This window comes from Nelusetta ayraudi, unplaced genomic scaffold (genome assembly GCF_046127955.1).
Source record: "Nelusetta ayraudi isolate G7.1 ecotype Tasmania unplaced genomic scaffold, CSIRO-AGI_Nayr_v1 ptg000017l, whole genome shotgun sequence".
NCBI lineage: Eukaryota > Metazoa > Chordata > Actinopteri > Tetraodontiformes > Monacanthidae > Nelusetta > Nelusetta ayraudi.
The window spans coordinates 6,634,100-6,657,793 of NW_027466067.1; the positions used below are offsets into that span (position 1 = coordinate 6,634,100).

At 49.5% G+C, this 23,694-nt stretch overlaps 1 protein-coding gene across 4 annotated transcripts in view; it reads left to right on the forward strand.

The window, feature by feature from the left end:
* Nucleotides 1-23,694, forward strand: part of ephb2b (eph receptor B2b) — a 118,522-nt gene that overhangs the window by 59,952 nt on the left and 34,876 nt on the right. For all 4 annotated transcript variants that reach the window (XM_076025069.1, XM_076025071.1, XM_076025070.1 and 1 more), the window contains exon 4: nucleotides 22,568-22,723. In XM_076025069.1, the coding sequence (XP_075881184.1) occupies nucleotides 22,568-22,723 (156 nt within the window). The remainder of the gene's footprint in view (nucleotides 1-22,567; nucleotides 22,724-23,694) is intronic.

Consider the following 23,694-nt stretch of genomic DNA (forward strand, 5'->3'; position numbering starts at 1 on the left):
TTCTTTTTTTTCCCAGCGACGCATTAGAAGTCGGTCAACATCGGGAGGAGATTGTGGTTGCTCGTGTTGTGGGCCACTGACCCACATTAGAGCTGCTTCTGAAAGAGAGTGAAGGGAACGCTTGTCCATTCATGACATTCATTTGGTTCTGGTAACAGGGATGAGAGCAGCTGTTTGAACCCCGTATATTCTGCCTCACACCTTTGACTTTGAATTCATTTATTTGTACATTTAAGTGTAAGATAGAATGAATACATGTCCCTCTTGATAGAGGGAAAGATACCAGAAATGTGCAGCTGAGGTCGGAAACCCGACAGACTTATACGATGGCCTCGTCTTGATCCAACAGTCATTCAAACGCAGTACAGAAATGATATTAACATAACTTGTAAGAAGTGGAGAAAGAAAAAAATAGGGAGGCCTGTTGTGTTGGATGCAACAATGCAAATATATAAAGATCACTCACTCTTGGCTGCATTACAGGCTGCACTGGCCATAAAGAGTCGTGTGTAAAGAAAAGTAATAAATCTGTTGGTCGTTCTCGAACGTCAAATTGTTGTGCTGCAGTTGTCAAGCACACAGCTCGTGCTTTTGTGTGACAGCCATTAGCTCCTCCTCCGCGCTCCGCCGTCGAGGTTGACGGAGCTGTCGAGTGAGACAAAGCCGCGGCGGGAGGCGTCCTCGACCGCCGAACGGGACTGGGAGCCGCTGTGTTTCCGCTGCAGCGCCACCTTTGTTGCGGAGGCAGCCTCGCTGTCGCAATGCACGTTCCCGGAAACTGATCAAGCGGTTCAGGTTTGTCGTTTTTCCAGTGAAGACCGCTGTCCAGTCGTGCAACTGAGGATGAAAGGATTCGGAAAAACAGCGAGTCTGCCGTCAAAGAGCTCGGAAACCGAAAAGCTCTTCTTTATTTGAACGCGTTTAAACAGTAAAACTACTCTGTTGACATACAGCACTCGACTGATTCCCCTCATATCTTGTTGCCGTTGCGCTAAATTAGCCCGAGCCCGTCCGCGATTGACTGCTCCTCCCCGCGGTGCTCCGTCGTAATCTCTCACTTGCCGATAAGTCTCTTTTCAAACATGATTAAAATAAATTCAAATGCTTTGTTTCACTTAGAACCAAAGTGATTTACATTCAGCAAGTCCGCCCGCTGGTCTCGCAGGAAGGCCCAGCCTGACTCAAATTATCAGATAATTCCAGAGCCCGAAACCAAATAGTCAAAGGCAACAAACAGAAAGTATCCTTGGATTCAAGGACGGCATATCCGCTAACCTCGGTGAATCCCTGCGAGGTGGTTGAGTCCACACGGTCAGCGTCCCGCTCACCGGGGGCCTCGGCGGCGTTAAAAGCAACAACAACAATCAAATCAGGCGGTTTGTATTGAGATTTATTTGCTTTGGGATTTAATCGAGAAATGTTTGGAAGGGCCCGCGGGATATTGTCAGCTGGCGGGGCCGGGATGGTGCGCTAGAGTTCCTGTCATCGTCCTCCCCGAGTGGTTTCTCAGTTGTGTAGGAGTGTGCAATTGAAGGTAGGCCTCCGGAGCCCCCTTTGCCTGGAAGGGGAGATTTCCCTGTCAAGGTTCATAACCGCAGTATCTCGCTTTATGTTCACACAAGGTTACATTAGAGAGCAACACTATAAGGTCAGCCATGCTGCGAGACGAAGCTATTACGCTCATCAGTGGCTCAGGAGCACCGACGCTTTGGATCCCATGCAGTTTGCAGCGCTGAGAAAAAAAAGAGTCCAAGAGATAAACACCGGCCGTGAGATGTCATGCGAGAAATGGAGCCGACTCTCGACTGGAAAAGCTAATTCCATCTTGTGCTACCTTGGCGTCCTCCCCCAAATGATGTCACAAAGGGCTCGCTCCCAGAAGAAAATACCCCCAAAACCTGACACCCACCTCATGACCGCCTCGTTTTTGTCTCAAGGTACATCAAAGCATCAATTGTGGCACAACGCTAAAATTGTACGTTTTTGTAGGAAACACAGTGCTAAGTGTGCTGTTTTTCTGTTGTGGTTTCTTTTCTTTCATTTTTTTTTTTCCTTCTCCTGGTAATTAATTATGCAGAGGCCGCTCAAGATCTGAGAATGGGACCTTTAAGCCTTTTCCCTCATCGTGCCAACAAGCGCACACTGGAACACAAACCCGCCGCTCGCTCGTCACGCTGCTCTGTTAAGGCCGTAATTGGCCGGGACGAGCGTAGTTGATGCCCTGTGGAAAAGAGTCTCGGCTGCTGTGGCACCGTTTCACTTTCGGGGTTCAGGGGGGCGGGGCTGGCCGAGGTAAAGTGGCGTACGCTGGCCCTGCAGGGGACGCCTCTGCTTTGTCAACGGACCGCTAGCGGGATTTATTAGTATGTGAAAACTTTTCAGCCCCCCCGGAGGCTGTGCTCAGTAAATAAATTACTCAAAAAATAACGAGCGCGGAGGAATTCCCAGGCAAGGCAGTTGAAAGGTACGGTTCGACACGCTTCTTATACTTGTAACTCTTGTAAAGGACCGGGTTCATGTGAAGGCTACGGCTGTTTTTTTCTCTTCTTCTTCTACTTCTTCGTCTTCTTCTTCTTCTTCTTCTTCTTCCGTGCATGCTGCTGAAGATGAAAGGGCTAACGATCCGCCAGCGCTAATCCCCATCTAGCCTGTTTGGCTATTCCCACCCGCAGTCTCCGAGCCAGTGGCTGCTAGGTGAAAATAATCTCGGCGTATTCCGCCTCCGCTTCGCCGCCTTCGCCTCATAAGTGCCATTTACCCGCAGTTTACACTGCGACGCCTTCAGGGATTCCCTATTTATGTTTTAATTTCAATAGAGACGGAGGAGGTGAGGCTGTAAACAACGAGCTAGTGAGAGACTCCTCTGTTTCATGTGTGGAAAAAAATTATAATTTCCTGTGTACGTCGAGGCAGGAGAAACGAGCCAGTGCCGGATATGACCATGTATTTATGTTTAAAAATTAGGCCACATTTTCTGTGTATTTTCCCTCAATAGGCTGTGGAATATTAATTTACCAGCCGTGTAACTGCACTTCCTCCATGTGTCAGACGAAAAGCATAAACTTTTGCTTGCTTGTATTGGTCGCTTGCATATACACATTCCTAATGCAATTTTACCGTTTGGGTTAGCGTCATGACTGAGTTATCATTCATTGGCCCGCGCAACATTGACTTGAAATGTATGTTTATGTCCAATAGTGCTACCGCAGTTCCTTCAAGGTTCAAATCAACTCATCGGCTCATTCATCAGCCATAGTGATGGATTTTAAGTATTGACGTGAGGAGAGTGAATTATGAGGTGCCGCGGGTTCAGCTTTCGTTAGTGATTGAAAAAAAAGAAGAAAATGAATACGTATACATGTAGCAAAGAATTTCTTCAGCTGCTGTTTAACTAAAAAAAGAGTTGACATAATGGTTTTAGGATAAGAAATAAAGAAAACACTTTCATGGTCGTTCAAGTTTTTTCCAGCCTCTGCTTCATCAACTCCTCCTTTGCGGTCTCCGTTAGCCGCAAACCGCTGTGTCGTTAGGCGCTTTGCATTTTTTGCAAGTCGCGTTGGCGTTCAACACAATATCTTTTGCGCATCGCATTCCCCCCCCCCTCCCCCACGCCTAATGGCGTGCAGGCCCTGGTAGGTGGCGGGACAGTGATAGCGTAGGCTAAATAACCCAAAACTCATGTCCCAAACTCCTTCTCACAGGACGCTGGCCACCCACCGGTGTTTACTGCGAGGACGTGATGCCCAGGAAATACTCACTTCGTGCCGGGATCAGCGTTCAGGTTTATTGTGGTCACCTCGAGCTTGTGTGGTCTCTACTGAGTTGTTCTGGTGGTCTCGGTGGGGGAGAAATAGGCACATTTTCACGTACGGCCTGTTCCATTCAAGCCGGGCCAACCAAAGTCTCCTCACGCACGCACACATGTATGCACGAACACACACACACACACACACATTAGGGCCTCCTCATCCGCCGCCGCCTGGTACGTGCATCTCCTCATGAGCTCTTGGAGGAGCCTGGAATACATTAGTCACAGTGATTAATAAGGTTGTTTTGATTCTGCTTCTTTTTTTTTCCACCGTGCATGACGATACTGTGGACTTTGGCTTAAACATAAAGAGGGACCCCTTTGAGCTCAAAGGGGCGCACACACACACACACACACACACACACACACACACACACACACACACACACACACACACACACAAACCAAAACAACGAGACTACAAGTTGGCAAGACCAAAAGGGAGAACATGAGTTTAAGAGATTATGGGATTGTAGATTTCTACTGTTTCTCCTCTAACCACACTGCATGATGTCATGCATATGATGGAAGTGGGTCCCCTCACTTCCCTGTGATAGTAGTGTGGCACTGTAGGGACTGCAGATGGCACATGTTGGCATTAAAAACAGCCACTGAGCCTTTTGTCTTAAAAACAAATAATCTCCCTTTAGGATTTAGGGGTTATATGTAAATTGGTGCTAAACTGGCGTATAGCTACTGCTTTGACATGAGGAACGGCAGTGTTCCAGCGAGGCAAGACTATGCATTTTGAACTCGATCACCTCATTTCATGAATAAGTGCGAATCAATAAATGAATAATCCCTGCTGACAATCGCTTCACTGCACGTTGAGTCAGCGCCACCGGCAATAGTTTTTGTTTTTCCCCCCAATTCTCCACAGCGAAGACATTTCGGGAGCCATCTGCATCTAAAATAAGCCGGAGCTCCAGCCGGGCAGCGACCACCGGTCCACTGGTTGATGCCTCTCAATCCTCGCGCGGCTTCGACGGCTCCTCCCTCCGACCTTCTTACTAAATATAGCAGTTGGCGTATCGATTGTGGGACGCGGAGCGGATCGGCATCAAGGATTCGCAGCGTAGCCCCACGCTAGCGTAATGACCTACTTCAAAAGATTGCTTGTCGTGAAGAAAAAAAAAAAAAAAAAAACTCCCCCTGTCCTCTCAGTTTTTTCTTTTCTTTCTCTGTTCTTTTTTTTTTTTTGCGGAACGCTCTTTGCGTCAAGGCGGCGTCGGCTGAAGGCGCCTCTGACGGAGGCGGACGCACGGCGTCATGCATTTGTGATGCCCGCCTTGCCGGCCTGCGAGCACGCGCTAAATTATGCAACGTTTTGCGTTCTGCGCTCTCGGGGAGACGGTTCCTCTCGACGCCGTGAGAGCTGACTGGCTGTGTAAGCGGCGTGATTAAGTTTGGATCCCTCGCAGCCGTCGCACCTCGAAAAGTATCAATATTCTGTCTGTGTGCAAAGCAGGCCTCACATCGCTGACTGATTAGCTGTAAATCCGAACTCCACTGTGTTTTCGTTATTTATTGGAGTAGAGAGACGGAGAGAGAGAGAGAAAGGGAAGGAGAAGGAGACAGGTATCGTTAAGATCGCACTCCCGCGTCTCGGGGGATTCAGGGAAGCTGTCGCCGCTTTGTCAGAAGCGTTGGCGACGCGCCCAGTCGCTGCCTAAAAATACGCCAGAGGCTGTCTGCCGCGAGTTCGTGAAAAGTTTTCGCTCAAATCATCGTCGGCTTCGGGCTGCACGATACGTACTGATTTTCTCCCGTTGTTGTTTTTGTTTTTTTTTTTGTTTCTCCCAGAAGTTTTCCCGACCTTGGTGGTGGTTGTCGGGGAAGGCGGGGGGGGGGGGGTTGTAATCCGACCACGGGGCCCAGCAGAGCCCACGCTGTTGTCATTCAGCCCTGAGAGATTCTTATCAGCCACATCGGCGAAACTCCCCAGTCCCTCCTTCCCTCCAGCCACGCCGCCACAATCGGGCCTTTGTTGGTCTCCGCCGCCTCCGCCCCCCCCCGCTACCCGTCCGTCGTCTCCCTGGTCCTCTTGATATGCTGCCTCGTGCTTCCTGCGCTAAGCGGAGGCTAATTGTGCTTGTCAAGCCAGAAGCTGCTTGCGCGCTGATAAGAAGGTACTTGACCCCTGGGGAGGACCTCTCGAGGACCTCGGCCCAGCCAAGTCCTCCATCCCGTCCTGCCCCTCCACTGCAACCCCAGCAGTGACTCGGCAAGTGGTTTGTCGATAACCTGACGGGTTTGCATTGAAACAAAACTGACAGTTTATTTGTGGAGGGCTTTCAGGAAGGGTCCTATCTCTCCTATCCATCTTTAATTCTTATCTTCAAGTCTGATTTACTTATCAAAGGCCGCCGCGGGGAAAGCGGAGCCCGCAATGCTCACCCAGCAGGAGAGCCAGACAGAGTTTTTCCTCGTGCTCTAATCAGTTGCAAGCGTCTCTGGTTAAAGGAGGCTGACAGAGGTCCACGCAGAGGCAGAGGGTTTGGATGGGTGCCCTTCCCATTTCCTCATCAAACTACCAAGCAGCCGAGCGAGACGTCCTGTGGTCGTGCCCCCTTCTCGTTTTCCCATCCGCCTGTCGCCAGACCTGCTGAAATAGTTTTCTGTCGCTGACATTACTCCATATGTTTGGAGAAGGGAGGCGACCGGGGGGGGGGTTCAGGGGAGCCCAAACACCAAGAGAAGCACGACGCACAAGCAGTCTTCCGTCCCTGTTTTTGGTCTTTTTCCCGCCCTTTGTCAAAACACAACTGTTTGGAATTACAGTTCACATTAAAACACATTTATTTTTATTTTTATTGATTCATTTCATCCAGCTCCTCGGTGGATGTGGGGTTTCTTTTTAGCACAAGGGTAACAGAGCATTACTATTCATTGCAGACCAATCGGAAATGTACAAGCGTTTAGCATTTAAGGTCCAGTGTGTCCATTTTTAAGGAAGCCCGTCTGGCAGTGCGTTTCGTATTCAGGCCACTGTCAGGCGGATTTCCTTAAAAAAAATGGCCCAGTGATTTGAGGCAATGGGTACCAGTCTTTGATATGACCCAGCCGAGGATTGGACCCACAACCTACCAGTCTCAAGGCGGACACTCTGCCACTAGACCACTGAGCTGGGCAACAAGATGGCAGCTCACTTGGAGCAAGACCCTTATTGATCTATGTATATTCTTTCATATATGAGACCGTTCCAAGAGTAGCGAAACCCAATTACTTTTATTGTACTGCGAGTATACACTTTAATTAATGTATTTATGGGTAGTATGTTAAGATTCTCCCAATATAAAAATCATAAATCAAGCCAAGTTTTACATACTAGACCTTTACTGTAAGACGCCAGTGTTTGCCGTATTCGTGACTGCCCTCTTCTATGACTGTATTGTACAGTCAGGCCGACGTTGTTTTGAAGCTCGCATGACTCGAGGAGCTGAAGCCGTCTGAGAGCCTGTACGAATGTGCCCGATGCTGTATGAATCAGTCGTATGACTAACAGTTTTTAATGAGGATGAAAGGAATTCATCCGAGTCATAAACTCTATCAATACGACCAACACACAGTTTCTTTAAAGGGACATAACTGTAAACATTTAAAAGCATGGGGAAGAAAAAAAAAAGCCTAGCGGATCAAACCGCAGGGGTAATATCTGAAGTGTGGCAGAACAAACAAGCAGAGTTGTTGAGTCAGGTCCCGACATGAAGTTATTTATTTAAGCTTTAACGGTAGAATAACTTTACACATCACATTAGCGCTGAAGATAATCCTCCCCCCCCCCAGCCCTGTCTGGAAAAAGTAAATCCAAAGTATACAGAGAAGGAAACTGTGTCTGTCAGCCTCTTTTGTTTGCCATCTTTATTTCTTTGCTTTTTTTTTTTTTTTTGTTAAACTCAGGTTACCAACACCTGGATGAAGCGTGAGTCAATGATACTCCTCAGGATGTGGCCTTCAGATAAAGCAATGATTCAAACCAGGTGTTTCAACTGACAAAGGCCCCAATCACGTGAAGGATCATTAGTCATTAACCAAAACACTCAGTTAATACATGGAAATTGTTCATGTTTTAACAACAACATTTTCAAGTGACTCTACCACTGCTTGCTGAACTTCTTGCCCTCCGTTTTGCCATTTTTCTGTCAAACTCAACACACGGTCGACGCTCCAAAAGCGTTTGTCTGCAATTTCCGGGGCCGGGTTCTGTCAGGAGTTCCATCAGGAAAGTGCACCGCTCGCTGCGCACGTCCCAATCAATACTTGGAAGTTGTTTGCAAAGACTTTCCCTGATGAAAAATGAGCGAAGGGGTACACAAAGCAATATTGGCCGAGAGAGGCCCTTCTGCCATCCAACCATCCTAACGAGGGCAGAGGAGAGCTGCAGAGTTGCCAAGGTAACAGAGGACTTATCCATATACACACATCCAACCCCCCTCCACCACCAAGCACTGGCCCGGTCCTTCTCTCTGTGTGAGCCCGGTACTTCATTTCACTGACCCCCGGGGTCTGGCCAGAGCAGCTTCATTGATTAGGACAAATGGAAGAGAGATGAGGCGGCCAAAGCGCCCTTTCATTAGGGTCAAGGGTGCGGCGGCGGAGCCTGAAGACGCGGCGCGGGAGGAGGGCAAACACGGGGGATCCATTGTTTTAGAGGAATCGTCGGCAAATTGAAAGGCTAATTGCTTAATCTGCTCGCCCGTTTTTGCATTTCGTACGCGGCGGCTTTAATTGGCCGATCTAATGCGTTTCACCTCGTAATGGCGGCGATTAGAGGCCGTCGATGAATCGAACGGCTCCCGCGGATCAGCTGCCTGTTTAGGTGCGGCTGCAGCCATGTGGGTTTCGGCAACGTGTGCATATCTGGGGCAAAATGTGGGAAATCGCATCTCGGAAGTCGCACCTCAAGGTTGGATTTGCGCCACGTGGTTCAAGCGGCCCAGTTCAGATTTTCTTGCAAATTGGTTTTGCTGTTTGAGTTTGTTTTGTTGAAAGCGTGGGGGCGGGGGGGCAGATCAGATCGTTGGAGTTGGATTCCAGCTTCCTTCCCATTTGGAAATGAACAGAATGTTAATCGATTTACCAACGTGCGCGTCGTCTAACAAGACAGGACGTCCCGGAAAAATTTCCGTCATGGCTCATTTCTCGCTTCTCCTGTTTGACTTTTTCCTTGACAATCATCACCCGGCTCTGTTCAGCTCCTGTCGTTCCTCATCAAAAAAATGCTCAGAAGTGAGCTGACAAAAAATAATATAAGAAATGGATACGGGCAACAAATTCGATCTTGGCCTCGGGGCCTGCAGAGCGGATTTGCCCGCCGTCAAGCTGATCAACGAGGAAAATTGATTATTTCGTGCGATGAGGGAAATTCAGCCGAACCGCGAGCAAAACGCTTTCGCCTTGGAGACCCTTCGAGCGAGTCGCCGCACTGTGTTAAAAGCAGGTCTTTTGTCATCGCTGGGAAGAATCAGGAAGCGATGCAAGAGGTCGCCAAGAGATTCCACCTCCGGCTCGAGAGGGATTTCCTGTGTTCATGCTTCCTGCTGTGTGTGTGTGTGTGCGTGTGTGTGTGTGTGCGTGGGTACATTTACAGCTGTTGTTGTTTTGTCACTCACTTGTAGATCAGGAGGATAATGGGATTCTCACACTCCCCGCTGCCTCATTAAACACTTGCGGCCAGAGGAGTTGATCTAATCTTTAATAAATCGACTCCTGGAGGGAGGTCGGGGGGGCGGTGGGTACTAAAAGAATATCTGGCCGCAGATATAAAGCACAGTTTCGGTGGAAAATACAGCAACATCGACTGAGACCAAGTCACAAAAAAAACAAATAATAATAAAAAAAAAAAAAAGTTTTTTTTTTTGTGCTGTGCTGGAGGTGCGTGCGTGTTCCCGTGGCGAGGGGTGAGACGGGGACAGTGACGGGGACCCCAGCACCAGCTGCTCCCCCGATGCTGCCCTCCCCTCAGTGCCCCCCCCCCCCCCCCCCCCCTCCCTCCGCCGCTGCCTTGACAGGACAACACGCAGGCCCTTTATGCCACCCGTCCATCAGCAAGACTCGCACCTTAGGGAGCCTCTGTCACTGGGGCTCGCCGCCGCCGCGAGCAGCCTTTTGTTTGGATGCTGGAAGAGTCCCCCCCCCCCCTCCCCCCCCGTCTGTTCTCTCACTCCGTCCTGCTCTCTTCGCTCCCCTGCGCTGTCCTTTACAAACGCAGACGCATTGAGCGACACCCTCGCACACGCACACGCACACACACACACACAAACACACACACACACACACACACACACGCACCTACAAAGCAGCAAGCCTTTTTTTTGTCAGCTATTTCCTACGTCTGCCTGCGGGCCACAAAGGAGCAGCTCCATCCGTGGCGGCTACACCCGCCGCCGCCGCTGCCATCCGCCTGTCACCTGTGGTCAGGACGGCAGGTACACTGGGCCGGAGTGTCAGGCGGGACCGCCGGGCTGCCGGGCCACGCAGGGGGAGATTGGAATCAGCGTGAAGCAGATGACATTTAATGAATTCCCCCGCAAGCTCCCAAAGAGCAGCGCCGACTCTCTCCTCCTCCTCCTCCTCCTCTTCCTCCTGTGTTTCACACCCCCCCACCCCGCTTTCCCTTCCCCCTTGCGTGTCACGGGGGTCATTTACCTTCCTTCCCTCCTCGGCCTTCTGCGGCCGCTCTGCATTCTCTCCAACCCGTGCGAATGTCATCAGCAGTCCGAGGCTGCGTTCCTGGGAGTGGAGAGGGGAGGGGTGGGGCGAGCGGGGGTCAGAGGGGGCAGACCCGGGCGCAGCCCGACTGCAGACGTAGTCGGGAAGCAACGCCGGCGTACATGGCAATGGCTGCGGTTACCCTGGCAACGAGCACGTCCTTGAGAGGAAAAAAAGGGGGCGTGTCCGGTGTTTTTTTTTTTTGTTTTTTTTTTTTTTTGAAGCGTCGACAGCCTGAGACAGAACTCAAGAGGAGTCGGGAATGTGTCTGGAAGAGCAGTTTGGAAGAGCAGTGGCGGAGCCAGAGCTGTTTCTTTGGGGTGGCCACAGGGTGACGTCATGACTCGCTGAGGAGCGGCAGGAAGAAGATACTTGGAATGTCTACATGACTGTTTTTAACAGTTTGTCTGTGACCACTCCTATGAATTAGAGAAGGGGAAATACATAGTTCGTTAATAAATCGATATCATCTTTGTCCTACTGTCCTTGGGTCAGGGTCAGGGTGACATCAAAGTTCTTTGTTTTAGTATTTTGTTCCCCAAAGTGCAGAATCCAGGCCAATCATCATGGTCAGAAATACATGTTTTAAAAAAGAAAGATACACGCAACAAATCTAGCCGGAAGGTAAATCTATACCTTATGTATAGATTTACTTGTCGGCTCGATGCCTCAGAAAATCAAATAACTAACAGCTTAACCCACATTAACTGTATTTCCATCACATACCAATCTCTGTTCTGGAGACAATGCTACAGCAGTCTCTTTTTACATTATAAGAACTTCTATTTTTGATACCAAACGTGTAAATCTTTATTTTTATGCCTTTAGTTGTGATCTCTTTTATTCTATGTGTTATAGGTTTGCTGTTGTGTCCGTGTATGTCTCACAATGGACCCTGAGTCTGAGTTATGTCAAGCTACCTCTGGAGGGGGGCCACGGCCAACACTGGCCACCACTTAGCTCTGCCCCTGTGGTGGAGAGCAACCTGCAGAGAACCATGTTGCACAGCCATGTCATGGGTTTCGGGTTCGGGTTGTGGATGTAAGTCCGCCCGCCTTCTATTGTTCTGCCTCCGCAACGACGGGCTCAGCGCTCGTCTGACATCCGATCGCTGCCGAGGCTCCTCATTTCCTACCTGTCTGCACTCGGATCGGACGCAGCTCAACATGAAAAGACAGCTGTACTGTTTTTTGGTTTTTTTTCCCCTCCTCCTCTTTTCCCACCGCGAAGAACACGGCCCGCCTTGTGAGCAACAATAGGCGACACCCGGGTGTCACATGGCAGCGAGAGTTCAGCGTCTCCCGTTTCGTCTTGCGCGCTGCGCCGCTAAGTAGCGCCGGCCGGGCCGCCTTTGTCTGCCGGTATCAACTGGCCAGGACGCGAAAGGGCGGCGCTAATTTTTGCAGGTGACGGGTGAAAAAAAGAGTGCGCATGGTTGTTTGTCTCTATGTGGCCCTGCGATGAACTGGCGACTTGTCCAGGGTGCCACCCTACCTTCACCCTATGACAGCTGGGAGAGGTTCCAGCAGACCCTGAGTAACCTGAGCAACCCTGAGTGCAGCAACAAGTGGGTATTGAAAATGGATGGTTGGATGGATGGTTGGATGGATGAATGGATGGATTCTAAGACTCTGGGAGGGGTGTGTGTGCTGCTCTATATGAATTCTTAATTGCCCGCCGGAATGAATTCATTTGGATCCGTCCGTTTTGTCACCGCTGAACTGGCATCTGTTAATACCCGGTGGAAGACGGGCTGAATTCATTAACCCCTCTGTTGCACGGGGGACCTGTTTGGTGGCCAAACGACGGGAGAACATGCCACGGCTTCTCTCCCTTTCTAGTCCAGGCGTCATCTGCATAAAGTGACATTTCCCCACCTCCCTCCCCCGACCCCACCTCAACTAATGAACCATCATTAGAAATGATGGCGAAAAAAGTGGAGCTCGTTTCAGGGGGGATCGGATGGCGGCTGCTGGCGCGCCTCCTCCAAATGGAGATGAATGGTGACAACAGGACCTGCCTCCTGCCACCACCGGACCCATCTGCGGCCCAGCGGTCCGACGGGCTCCTGCAGCAACCTGATTGGGCCCCCAGGGGCCCCCCGGGGGACCGAGCTGTCAAGTGATCCGACGGCATGAAATGACACTTTTCCGCCTTCCTCCCCACATCTGCCCCTCCTCTTTTTCCTTGCTCGTATTTCTGCTCGGTGACTACATGCGTTGGCTCACATGCCTGTAATTTCACCATTCCGCGCTTCCTTTTTTTCCCCCGTCCCGGTGCTGACAAAAAAAACGGGGGGAAAAAAAAGGGGGAAGCGCACTGAGAATTCCAAAGTTATTACAGCGCCGCGTGCATGTATCTACTGATACTCCGCTTTCATCTCCGGTCCCTCCTCTATTGACACATGGTAGTTATCAGTGGGTATGGAAATGCTGTGGTTCAGATAGTTTTCACTGACTTCTTTTTTTCCCCCCTCTGGTATTTATGAGCTGATGATCACCGCGAGAGTGCTGCGGTCGCGAGCCGAGCTCCAAGCGCTCGTCTGAGTGCAGGAAGTAACGTTTGCCACATGGACGTAACGAGCTCTCGGCAGCCCCGGGGTAGTTTGAGGAAGTTGGGACCGTTTGCGAAGGGGAGCATGTTTATTTCACCGTCACTCAGTAAGATTATTAATCGAGTGATTGCACCTCGTAATAGTTCAAACAAACAAAAAAGTGAAAGACTTTAGAAATGGGAGGATTTTCTGCTTTTGCCCTGTTTGAAAGCTTTTTCGGTTTCGGAATGTTGTTCCAAAAAGAGGAACTTTAACCCATTTTGACGTCTTTAAAGCCCGTTAAAGACGAGCCCGAGAACACATGAAATCATAATGGAAAACAGCGGCGGTCGATGTCCTAGTTGCCTGCGTGCGTTTGCGGCGCATCGGGCTGCTGATCTTTCATTTCCACGTCCCCATTTATCAGCGAGCGTGTTGCAGTATTTATGACTTTAAGGCCCGAGTCGTCGGGACTAAACGAGAGACGCTCGCCGCCGTCATAGGGCCTCGTAGAGCAGCGTGTGAGCAACGGAGAAGACACGATGAGAAATAAGGTCAGTTAACGGGAAATTAATTTACACCCGTCGCCACACGACTAATATTTCCCCTTGTGGGGTATTTTTAGCCGGCGCTGACATTCTACCGGTGGCCCACACTTCTCTTTGTCCTTGTAAATACGGAGCCGGGCGGCGGCTGTCGGCGGTGGTGGGGCCTCGTATGTGCACCACACATATGAGGTTAAGCTCCAGCCGAAATTGTCTTTTGGGCACCGGCCAGAAGGGTTTATAGCAGCTTTCTTCTTTACGGGCTCTGCTTATTTATGTGTGGGTGTGTAAATCAGAAGAAGATGGTAGAAATGACTTTCTGTGCGTGCATGCGTGCGCGCCTCATGCATCGCACGTGTTTGCGAGTTCCTCGGGAGCACGCGCACTGCGTTACTCGCTAGTGTGAGTGCGCGCGCGTGCGTGCACGTGTGCGTGCGTGTGTGCGTGCGCGCCTCCAAATCCGAACTCTCCTGGGGAAGCTGCACCCTGAAGAGCTCACATCCCAGGTGTCCCACATTTCCAGCTAATCTGCCGCTCACTTTGGCTTCTAATCTGTCTCAGAGGAGCCCGCTGTGTGGGGAGGGGAGAGGAGTGGCTGAGGGGTTGGGGGGGCGGGGGGGTAGATTAGGGGATGTGAGCTCTGTGACAACTGCAGAGGAGGCGCAGCTTAGAGTCAAATGCTGAGGGACGCAGAGGGCGGCGGCGGCGGCGGTTGTGGTGAGGGACAGAAATCACCAATCGTCACTCACGGCTGTTGCGCGAATCCTTTTGACGCGGAAATGCAAATTTCTGTTTTTTCCGCCCCCGCCGGAACGGAGGCGCAGCACGAGGTCGGACCCACGTGTTTGAGGCGCTCTAGGTGCTGCAGCTAAAAGAAGGGGGAAAAAAGGGAAAGGGGAAGAAGAAAAAAAAGAGCTGACTTCACACTCCAACAACTGTAAGCTGCTCAGGGGTGATGAAGGATTTTCCACCGAAGTTAATGGAGTAAAAATTGGCACCTTATTAGTACAATAAGTGTCGCTGGTGCTTCGGCACTAACAGCTCATAAAAGATCCCGTGCAGTTTTTTTTTTTTTTTTTTCCCTCGGTTTGGTTTTGGAAAGTTGCCGCCAACCTGAGAAAAATGGAAATAAAATAAAACAAATTTTAAAAAAAAAAGGAAAAGTGAATGTATTTTTTCCACTCATGGCCACACACTCTCCTTGATATCCCAGATCGGCCTGATTCGCACCCCCCGGGTCATCGTCAGACTCACCCTCACCGTCTGGCCCCATGGGGGCCACCCCCCGCGACCTCCTTACCCCTTGGCTCCCACTGTGTGAAACCCCCCACCACCACCACCACCCCACCCCCGACACAGAGTCCCCCAACCTGCTAATTGCACCAGACGCGGAAACCTAGAGGGAGAAATGAATATCTCATTTGTGTGCCGGCCGGTGCGTGTGAGGGTGAAGTGAATGCCAGTTGTCTAATAGCTTTCACACAAGCCTGATTGAATTAGACGGCCAAGAGGGCCTCGTCCCTAATTGAATTGCCCGGGCCCTGTGTTGCAAACAGTGGCGACTAGTGTTCGCCCCCGCCAAGCAGCCGAGGTGGCGGAGGGCGAGCGGGGCGGCCTGGCCTTCGATCCCGGGGACAGACACCCAGATTGTGGCTTTTTCTACTCTGGCTAATCCTCCTCCGCTGCCACTGCTGCCGTTTCACGAGGTTACACTCTGTTTAGTCCAAGCCCCCATTTCAATGGAGTCGCTAGCTAGCTAGTGCGTACGCCGAAAAGGTTTTTGCTTTCTAGCTTACTTTCACATTATGTGTCCCAAAAAGCCTGTGGCGCAGTCGTGTCACTTGCCATCATGCCTCTGTAACACATGACTCGCCATCAGCCAATCAGAATAAGCCCAGACAGAGCAGCACATACGACATCTTGACAAATTTTCCTGGCGATTACGTGTCCAGTGTGTAAAATTTTTAAGGAAGCCCGCGATTTAAGGAATGTTTGTCCAAGAAGAGGAACTATTTAAGGAAGCCCGCCTGAGCGTGTTTTGTATTTAGGGCACTGGCAGGTGGGCTTCCTTAAAGGCCGGGTTCCCTTAATAAATGGAGGTGCAAAATGGCAACTAAATGGGAGCAAGACCCATGAGAACCATTCTAAGGGTAGGATAACCAAAGTACTTTTATTGTACTGTGTGAATATACACTTTTATTAATGTATTTATGGGAAGCCTTTGCCGATATAAAAATCATAAATCAAGCCAAATTTTATTCACTGGACATTTAAACAACAACACAAATTTTAGTGGATCCATAAATGTTATTCTATTCTATTCTATTCTATTCTAAAAGATCAGGACTTAAAACTTTGCAAGAGTTTCTTTTTGGATTGAGGTCAATGGAAAAAAAAAAAGTTTTTTTGGGCTGCATAGGTTTTTTTTGGCTGCAGTACCTCGAGTAGCCACTGGAAAAAGAATTGCCGTTCCGCCATATTGCCAGTCTGGTATCCAGTTCTTACGATACTTCAATGTTTTAGACGCAGAGCTGCTCCAGAGTGATGGGAGGCGCTGAGAGAGAGAGAGAGCTGCGGAATCTAACGGGTGGGTCGGTCGCTCGCTCGGTCAGACTGCTCGGCCGTACGTAATTTTCTCCACTGAGCAACTGCGGTGAGCGTCTTGTAAAGGAAACGTCTCTTTACGATCTCCTCTGATCCGTCCCAGCGGCGATTCCACGTAAATAGTTTTTACAAGCCGCACCAAAGCAAATAGAGGCCTGGATTGGAGAGCGGCCCTCTGTAGCGGCCCTCTTTGGTCACAATAGAGCGCAGGGAAACACAAACGCAAACACACACACACACACACACACACACACACACACACACACACACACATACACACGCACGCACATGCACATCCGCGCTGCCCCTCTGACGCGAGCCATTTTCACCGCTTTCAGCACTTTTTTTTCCTGCTGCGCTCACCAAAGCTAGCACCTCTGAATTTTTTTCCTTTTTTTTTTTTTAACCCCTCCAGCCTTTTTTCTGTTTCGCACCCCCGCGCGCGCGCACACGCAAACGCGCGCACGCACACCTTTCTGCCTTTCTTTGTCTGCCTTGTCTCCACTTTAACGGTGAAATAAAGCCTCTTTTTTTCTGTCGATCCTGACAGAAAAGGGGAAGGGGGGGGGGGGGGGGGCGGTGTGAAGGGGCGGAGGGTGGTGGGGGGGGTTCCAAGGGGCGGGGCCTTGTTGCTGTGACGCCACAGGCTGCCGGACAAAGGGCCTCGCTCTGCACCAGAGACAGGTGGAGGAGACTAAGATGGACGTGGTGGCTGTGTTTTTTTCAATGGATCTATTTCTTGTCTTCGGCCCTAATCAACGCGGCCTTGGCTGGAGTGCCGGCGTCAGACGTGCTGATTGTCTTGTCGCAGCCACCTGCCAGGGACGCCGTGATGGAAATGTCAAATGGCCCGTCTTTGTTCAGCCGGCTTGCGTGTGTGTAACACATCAGGGCCGCTAGCAACAGCCGCTGCTGCTTCGCCTGCTGCTCCTCCCTCTGTTTGACTGTGTGTCGCTCGCACTCTTTGCGCTCACTGGCCACTTGATTTGGGAAAAACCTAATAGGGGGAGCAATGATGCGACTAATATGAAAAATTCGTATAGCGTGCATACGAAAAATACGCACGCTACAAGTGCACGCTGCTACGAGGTCGGAGATGTCGCAGGTGCGTTCGGAGGTGCTGTTCCGCCAACTTTGCTTTTCCACCGTGTGCAGCCGGTCTGCCTCGTCTGACCTCTGACCCCTGAAATCAACACAGCATTTTCCCCCCACACGTGTACCACTCACTGGATGCTTTCTATGTCCGGCACGGTCCTCTGTAAACCCCCTAGAGATGTTTGCGATGTGTTGAAAATCCCAGTAGCTCAGCAGCAGTTTGCGACGCGCTCGGACCAGCAGCCCGTCCGGCACCCGCAGCCACGTCCTTCTCCCGTCCTCCACATTCTGACTTGCAGCTTCGGCTTTCGGCCGTGGCCACGCCTGCAAGCCTGAACGCACGGAAACAGCTGCCACGTCACTCGCTGATTAGCTATTTGTGTTAAAAAGCAATTGAACGTTCGACCTAATAAAGTGGCCGGTGAGTGTAAATGTCCTCAATTTGTGTTAAGTCTCTCCGGCTGTAATATTCGGGAAACAACCGGCAAATTACCTGCTGTAAAATCCGAGCAGCAGCCTGGCACAGAAAGAACTCTCGCAGCGCTCACAGCCCTGTTTTATTTAATTCACTGAAGTCTGTGTTTAAAGGTATAAATAAAATAGTTCTTATTTAAAACCCCTCCAGAAGTCGTTAACTTTGACTGAGAGAAGTTTGGGCTTTGGGCCATGTGTGTGTGTTTATGTGTGTGTTGGATAGGGTTTTATTTGAGTTATTTTTTTCAAAAAAAAAAAACTGGTTTGATTCAAGTAATTAACTCGCTTTCTGAGATGATCAAACCCTATGGCAGGCAGTTTTATTTGTTTATCCAATATCAGCTTTTCGCCTGCAGTGTATCTGGAACCTATTTGAGATGGCCTGAACGTGGCCGGCTCGGAAAAAATAGGAAAAAAAAAGAAAAAGAAAAATTTCAATTGTTTATAGATTCTCTCAAATCTTTTCCGCAAGGCTTTTTTCTTCCTAAGTTATTATTGCGCTTCCTTGTCCCAGTTTCAGACTCTGTGGTTACCGTCCCCAGAGATCTGAGAGCGTGGCATGTTTGCCTGATGATATTAACGGTATTAATAGCCAGTGTGTGCGTGCGCGCGCGTGTTCGCGTCCGCGCGTGCGCGCGCACACGTGTGTTCAAGGGAGCGGGAACAACAGGATCTGTTGTCAATAAATATTCTCGCAGTAATTAACTCTTCCTGCCAGAAGGATATCTCCAGTCTGAGAAAACATCGCGAAAAAAACAGCCTTTAGCTCCGGCACGTCGAGCGCGGCTGCCAGGATGGTGATCAAACAGCTCAGCAGCAGCAGTCTGGGCAGGCAGGGAGGTAGGGAATTAGAGCTCTGATCTGTTTTTTAATCACTGCTCTCCAACGTCTCTGCCGCTACATCTGACACCAGACAAGTTTGCCACTCTTAAAATCTGTCATCTGGGTCTAAAGGTGGAAACTCCCCAAATCTTTTCCACGGAATAATGACCGTGGCAGGACAGAGAGGCATGTTAAGACACATAATACTGTGTCCTTGCAAACTGAAACGGCTTATGTGTAAAAAAAAAAAAAAAAATGTGTTTTAGATTTCTGAGTCAGCCCCACTTGTGACTTGACGTAAAAGTACTTAAGAGCGACCGGTGTTATTTTTCTTGTCACACATTCACTTCGCACTTTCTAAGTAACCTTCATACTTTGGCACGGTCTTTAAAAGTGAGTGCTGTTTCTGGTTCGCTTTGTGATGGGGAAAAAGAAATGCAACATGTCTTGGGAGAGCAAGTTTGTTTGCAAGTGATAACCTTCTGCTTTTCTTCAACTCGGAACAAAGGTCATATTGTTTGGAAATACTTTTCTGGGGACTGGTTTTGGGAACACTTTTTGTGAGTTGTATGGAGGGGTTGACTCACAAGTAAAATAAGATTTTTTTTTAATCATAATTAATGTTCTTAAATGAACTACGTGCAAAATTATTTCAACGCTCTGCGTCTTTGCAAGTACACCTGACACCAAAACAAACTGGTGCAGGCATTTTATCAGCAGCCCTCAGTGTTGTTGCACTGAACACTTAGTGGGACGACTGATTTTTAAGTAAGTGTATAATTTTGCACGTGCGTTTCCCTTGTTGTTCTTTTTCCGTTAATTACAACTTTAGTTAGCATTTTGCCGGCTGTGCTATCGTTAGCATTGAGCAGCGTGCATCTGTTTGCCACTGTTTGTTTTTTATAGGCTCATTTTCAAGGTGGAGATGCAACCATTAGGCCTGGAGGAAGAGGAGATTCACATGCACTATTGGTAACGTGCAACCAATCAGTCAACAATAAGCTGGAGAACAACACAAACACAGGGGGCACTTTTTCCCCACAGTGCCACGACTCTGCTAGTTCTGCACGTCGCAAAGTGAGTTTTTCCTGAAGTCTAGTGAGGTGACTTTAGAGCGTAGCTCCTTTCATAGGCAAAATCACAATTGGGGCTCTGGGATTTTTTTTAAGAAAAAATTCGCATTCATGTTCCATCCATCAACTGTGGCAAAATATTTAAATAACAACCGCTGGCTTGGCTGGGCCCCATGGGGCTTTATTAGCGCTAATCAATTATATTCATTCAATTACCTCCACACGCAGATTTAAAAGTCATTGTTGGGGATTGTTCAGCGCAGACTGTTGCATGCTAGTGCGGCACGTATATTCACTGCGGGCACAGTAACTCGCTGAATTCCCCGGCTGAGGAAGAAGAAGGAGGAGGAGGAGAAAAGAAAAGAAAAGAAAAAAATGCCCTCCCCATCGCAGTCCCCCCTCCCCACACCCTCCCCGCCTCTTTGTTCCCGTCTTTACACTTCCCCTCCTTCCCTCCCTCCCTCCCTCTGCTACCTCTTTATGCCGTTTCCTTTGGTGTTGCTCCTCTGAGCGACGTAACTCCCATAGACCTCGCTGCTGCCGCCGCCGCCGCCGAGGGTTCGATCGCATTTCCCCGCCTAGCCGTTGCCCGGGCCTCATTCAGCAGAGCCTGTTGACTGGCAGCGTGAATGTCCAAGGCTTCATGTTTCACCCCGCACTTAAACACCGCCCCCCGCCCCCCCGCCCCCTCCCCCCACCCCACCACCACCATCAATCATGGCAGAAAAAATAACACGTCAAAGCTAATATCCAATCAGGAGTTCTCCAGCGTTAGTTAACAGCCTTCATTCTGGGGGTGGGGGGGGTGATGTGACGTTTGTGATAACATAACAAAGATAATTGAAGTCGCAGATCCTTGACGTAATGTGCTTTTAATAAAAACATTTCGGTGAGCTGCGTCAGTCAGACGGACGTCGGCGTTCCCCTCCGAAAAGGTCAAAAAAGTTCCGAAAGGGGAAAAAAAAAATCTGTTTTGCTTCCAGCTTTTTGCTAGTGTAAAGGTTTTAAATGCAGTTTAAGGAACGCCGGGGGGGGGTATATGTACATATATATATATATATATATATATATATTGCATTAATCTACGGGTCTGTTGGCTCTGCTGGTGCAGGGACGTGTCTGTCTGACAGAAACAGTGAGATTGGAGCCGGGCTAATTCTGCCCTGTGATTTGAACTCTTTGAAATGGAAGTCGCGGCTGCAGATGTTCCTGCGCTTCAGACGCTGCAGTCAAGCTGTAATTGCCACTGCGGCCCTCGGAGTCAAGCGGCGGCCGGGATTTACAGTTCTGGAAAGAAAGAAAGAAAAACAAAACCACACACACACACACACACACACACACACACACGCAGAAAAGCTGTCAAGGCCAAAAGAAAATGAGGAACCAATCAGAGATGTGGATGAAGTGTTTTCAAGATAAGAGCGAGTGCAGAAACAGGCAACGTGCACGCGTAACAGCTTCACGTTTGTCGTTTTTTTTTGCTTTTTTTTTTTTCTCAAATAGTCTAATAGGATTTATTGAAACGTCCAAGTCAGCGAGTTGTCTTTGCTTTTCAAGGGAACCGCTTTTATTTTTATTTCCTTCCTTCCCTTTTCCGAGCTCAGAAAGCGGTGGTTCTTTATCCGCGGGTGAAAACAGCCCCGCCGCTGACGGACCCGGGGGGGTTTTAACTCACAGCGCCTCCCATGTGTGAATCTTTCATGTTCCAACACCTTTTGCCTCTGCGCTTCTATTTTCTCCTGCATGGGCGGGGCAGCTGGGAACTGGATTACCTGGAGCAAAAACCGTAGCTGCTTTTGGCTCGTGATATATTAAAAACAACAAAAAGTGAAAAAAAAAAATAAAAAAAAATACCACCCTCCCTCTCGACAGGGTACAGGTGCAAGTGCTGAAAAGGAAAAGTTTCTGTAGCGGTTGAGGCAGAATGTGACTCCACAGAGGATGCAGAGATTTTGCAGGAAGTTACGTTTTTTTCTGCTTTTCTTGTTCTTTTTTTTTTTTTTTTTTTCCATCACTGCAGCAGTGGCTGCTTCTTATCGGGGCCTTTCCAGCCCGATGCAGAAGCCACTTTTTTTGCGCCAATGCAGAAATGCACCGGCAGCCTCGACGCGTCGACTTGATCTCCGTCCCCGTCGTGGATGCAACCTTCCTCCGCCGCCTCCTCCCCGTCCGGAGGCCCTTAAAAGGGCTCTTAACGGAAAGCGGGGCACTTCAGAGATTTCTCAGGCAACTGGAGCGTTGTGAATAATTCACAGCCAACCTGCGACGCGTTGCCACGTCTGCACCGGGGGGAGGGTTGGGGGAGGCGATCTCACATGCAAAGGTGTACGGTTGTTTATTTATAGGTCAGCTGTGCTGCCGTGTGTGTATTTACATGTGTGACTATTTTCTTCTTGTTGTTGTTCCTGGCGGCTTAATGGCTTCTGTCGTGTCATACTGGATGTTAATAAATATTTATTTGGCTATTGCACTTGTTATGAAAGAAATATAAGATTATTTGGTATTTTTAGATATCTGTTTTTTTTTTTTGTTTTATATTTAATTTGATTTGCGACACAGAACTGAAAATTAATTCAATCACTATTTGTTGTTAATGTGATATATTTGATGTGATTGATTTATATATGTATATATTAAGAAGTTGTGGCTTTAAAAGCGCAACGGTCTGACTGTCTGCTTGATTTCTTTTTTTTGTTTTCCTATGACATTTTTTAAAGAAACGTGCTTTTCCAACCCACCGATTTTATTTTCCGGGGCCGTATTTTTTATGTCTTGTTTCGATCGTTTTCTGTTTTTTTCCGCACTGGATCAGAAATAGCAAAAGTGAGCAAAAGTGCCTGGAGTGCTTTAATCCTGTCTAATCTTCTTCTTCTTCTTCTTCTTCTTCTTCTTCTTCTCTCAGCCTGTCCATCCGGCTACTTCAAGCCGACCCAGGGCGACGAGTCCTGCCTGCAGTGTCCCATCAACAGCCGCACCACCAGCGAGGGTGCCATGAACTGCGTTTGCCGCAACGGCTACTACCGCACCGACTCCGATCCTCTCCAGATGCCTTGCACAAGTACGTAAAAAAAAAAAAAAAAACCTGCCTGCCTGTCGGTTGTCTCCTGCTGAGCCGACGAACCCACCCGGGGGGTTCAGAGGCCAGTGGTTAGACACTGGTGACAGACACTCCGTCAGAGCCGTCCCTCACGCCGCCGCGGCCGCAGTGTGTCTGTCCGCCGCCGCGGCCGCCCTGACCTCCTCCAGTGTGGCGCTCCGCGGCGGAGCAGAGGTTACTGGGCCAGGGCGCCTCGCTTTGTGCAGGGCCGGCCGCGGAGAATGGGCTCGGGCCAGACTCTCTCTTGTCATGCCAATGAAGCTGTTTGAATTTGAATTTGAATCCGAGGCCGAGAGAGAGAGAGAGAGAAAGAGAGAGAGAGAGAGAGAGAGAGAGAGAGAGAGAGAGGCCGGACAGTAGTGGAGGAGGGAGGGGTGAAAGGCCCGTGCACAGGAATGAAGAGAGATGGAGAGAAGAAGACAGCGAGTGCGATGCAGCCAATGAGTGAGGTCCAAGTGGACAGAACAGGGATGAGAGAGTGAGGAGGGAGGGAGAGAAAAAAAAAAAAAAAAATACCCCTTCAACATTTTGTAGTATTTTTTTTTACTCTCTTTCTCTCTCTCTCTCTCTCTCTGTTGAAAGGCAGTAAGAGGAAAGGAGCGAGAGGGGAAAAAAAAAAGATTTGATGGCCTCCAACAAAGGAGATTTGCATAAGCTCGGCTCTGGGAGTCGAGCAGCTGTTGTGAATGAGAAAAGCAGCAGCGTCACGTCAGCCGTATTAAAACGCAGCAGGACCCGGGGCCTGATTAAAGCCAGGGAATGTGCCCATCAGAGCCCTCCGCCAGCCAATAGCCACAGCCGGGGACACGCCTCCACCTCCTTTAGCACCTCCTCCTCCTCCTACCTGTAGGGGGCGACACCATTCCACAGATCTGTTGATTGGCGCCAATTAGGAGGATTGAGTCGGAGTTTGCTCGTCCCATTGAGCCCCA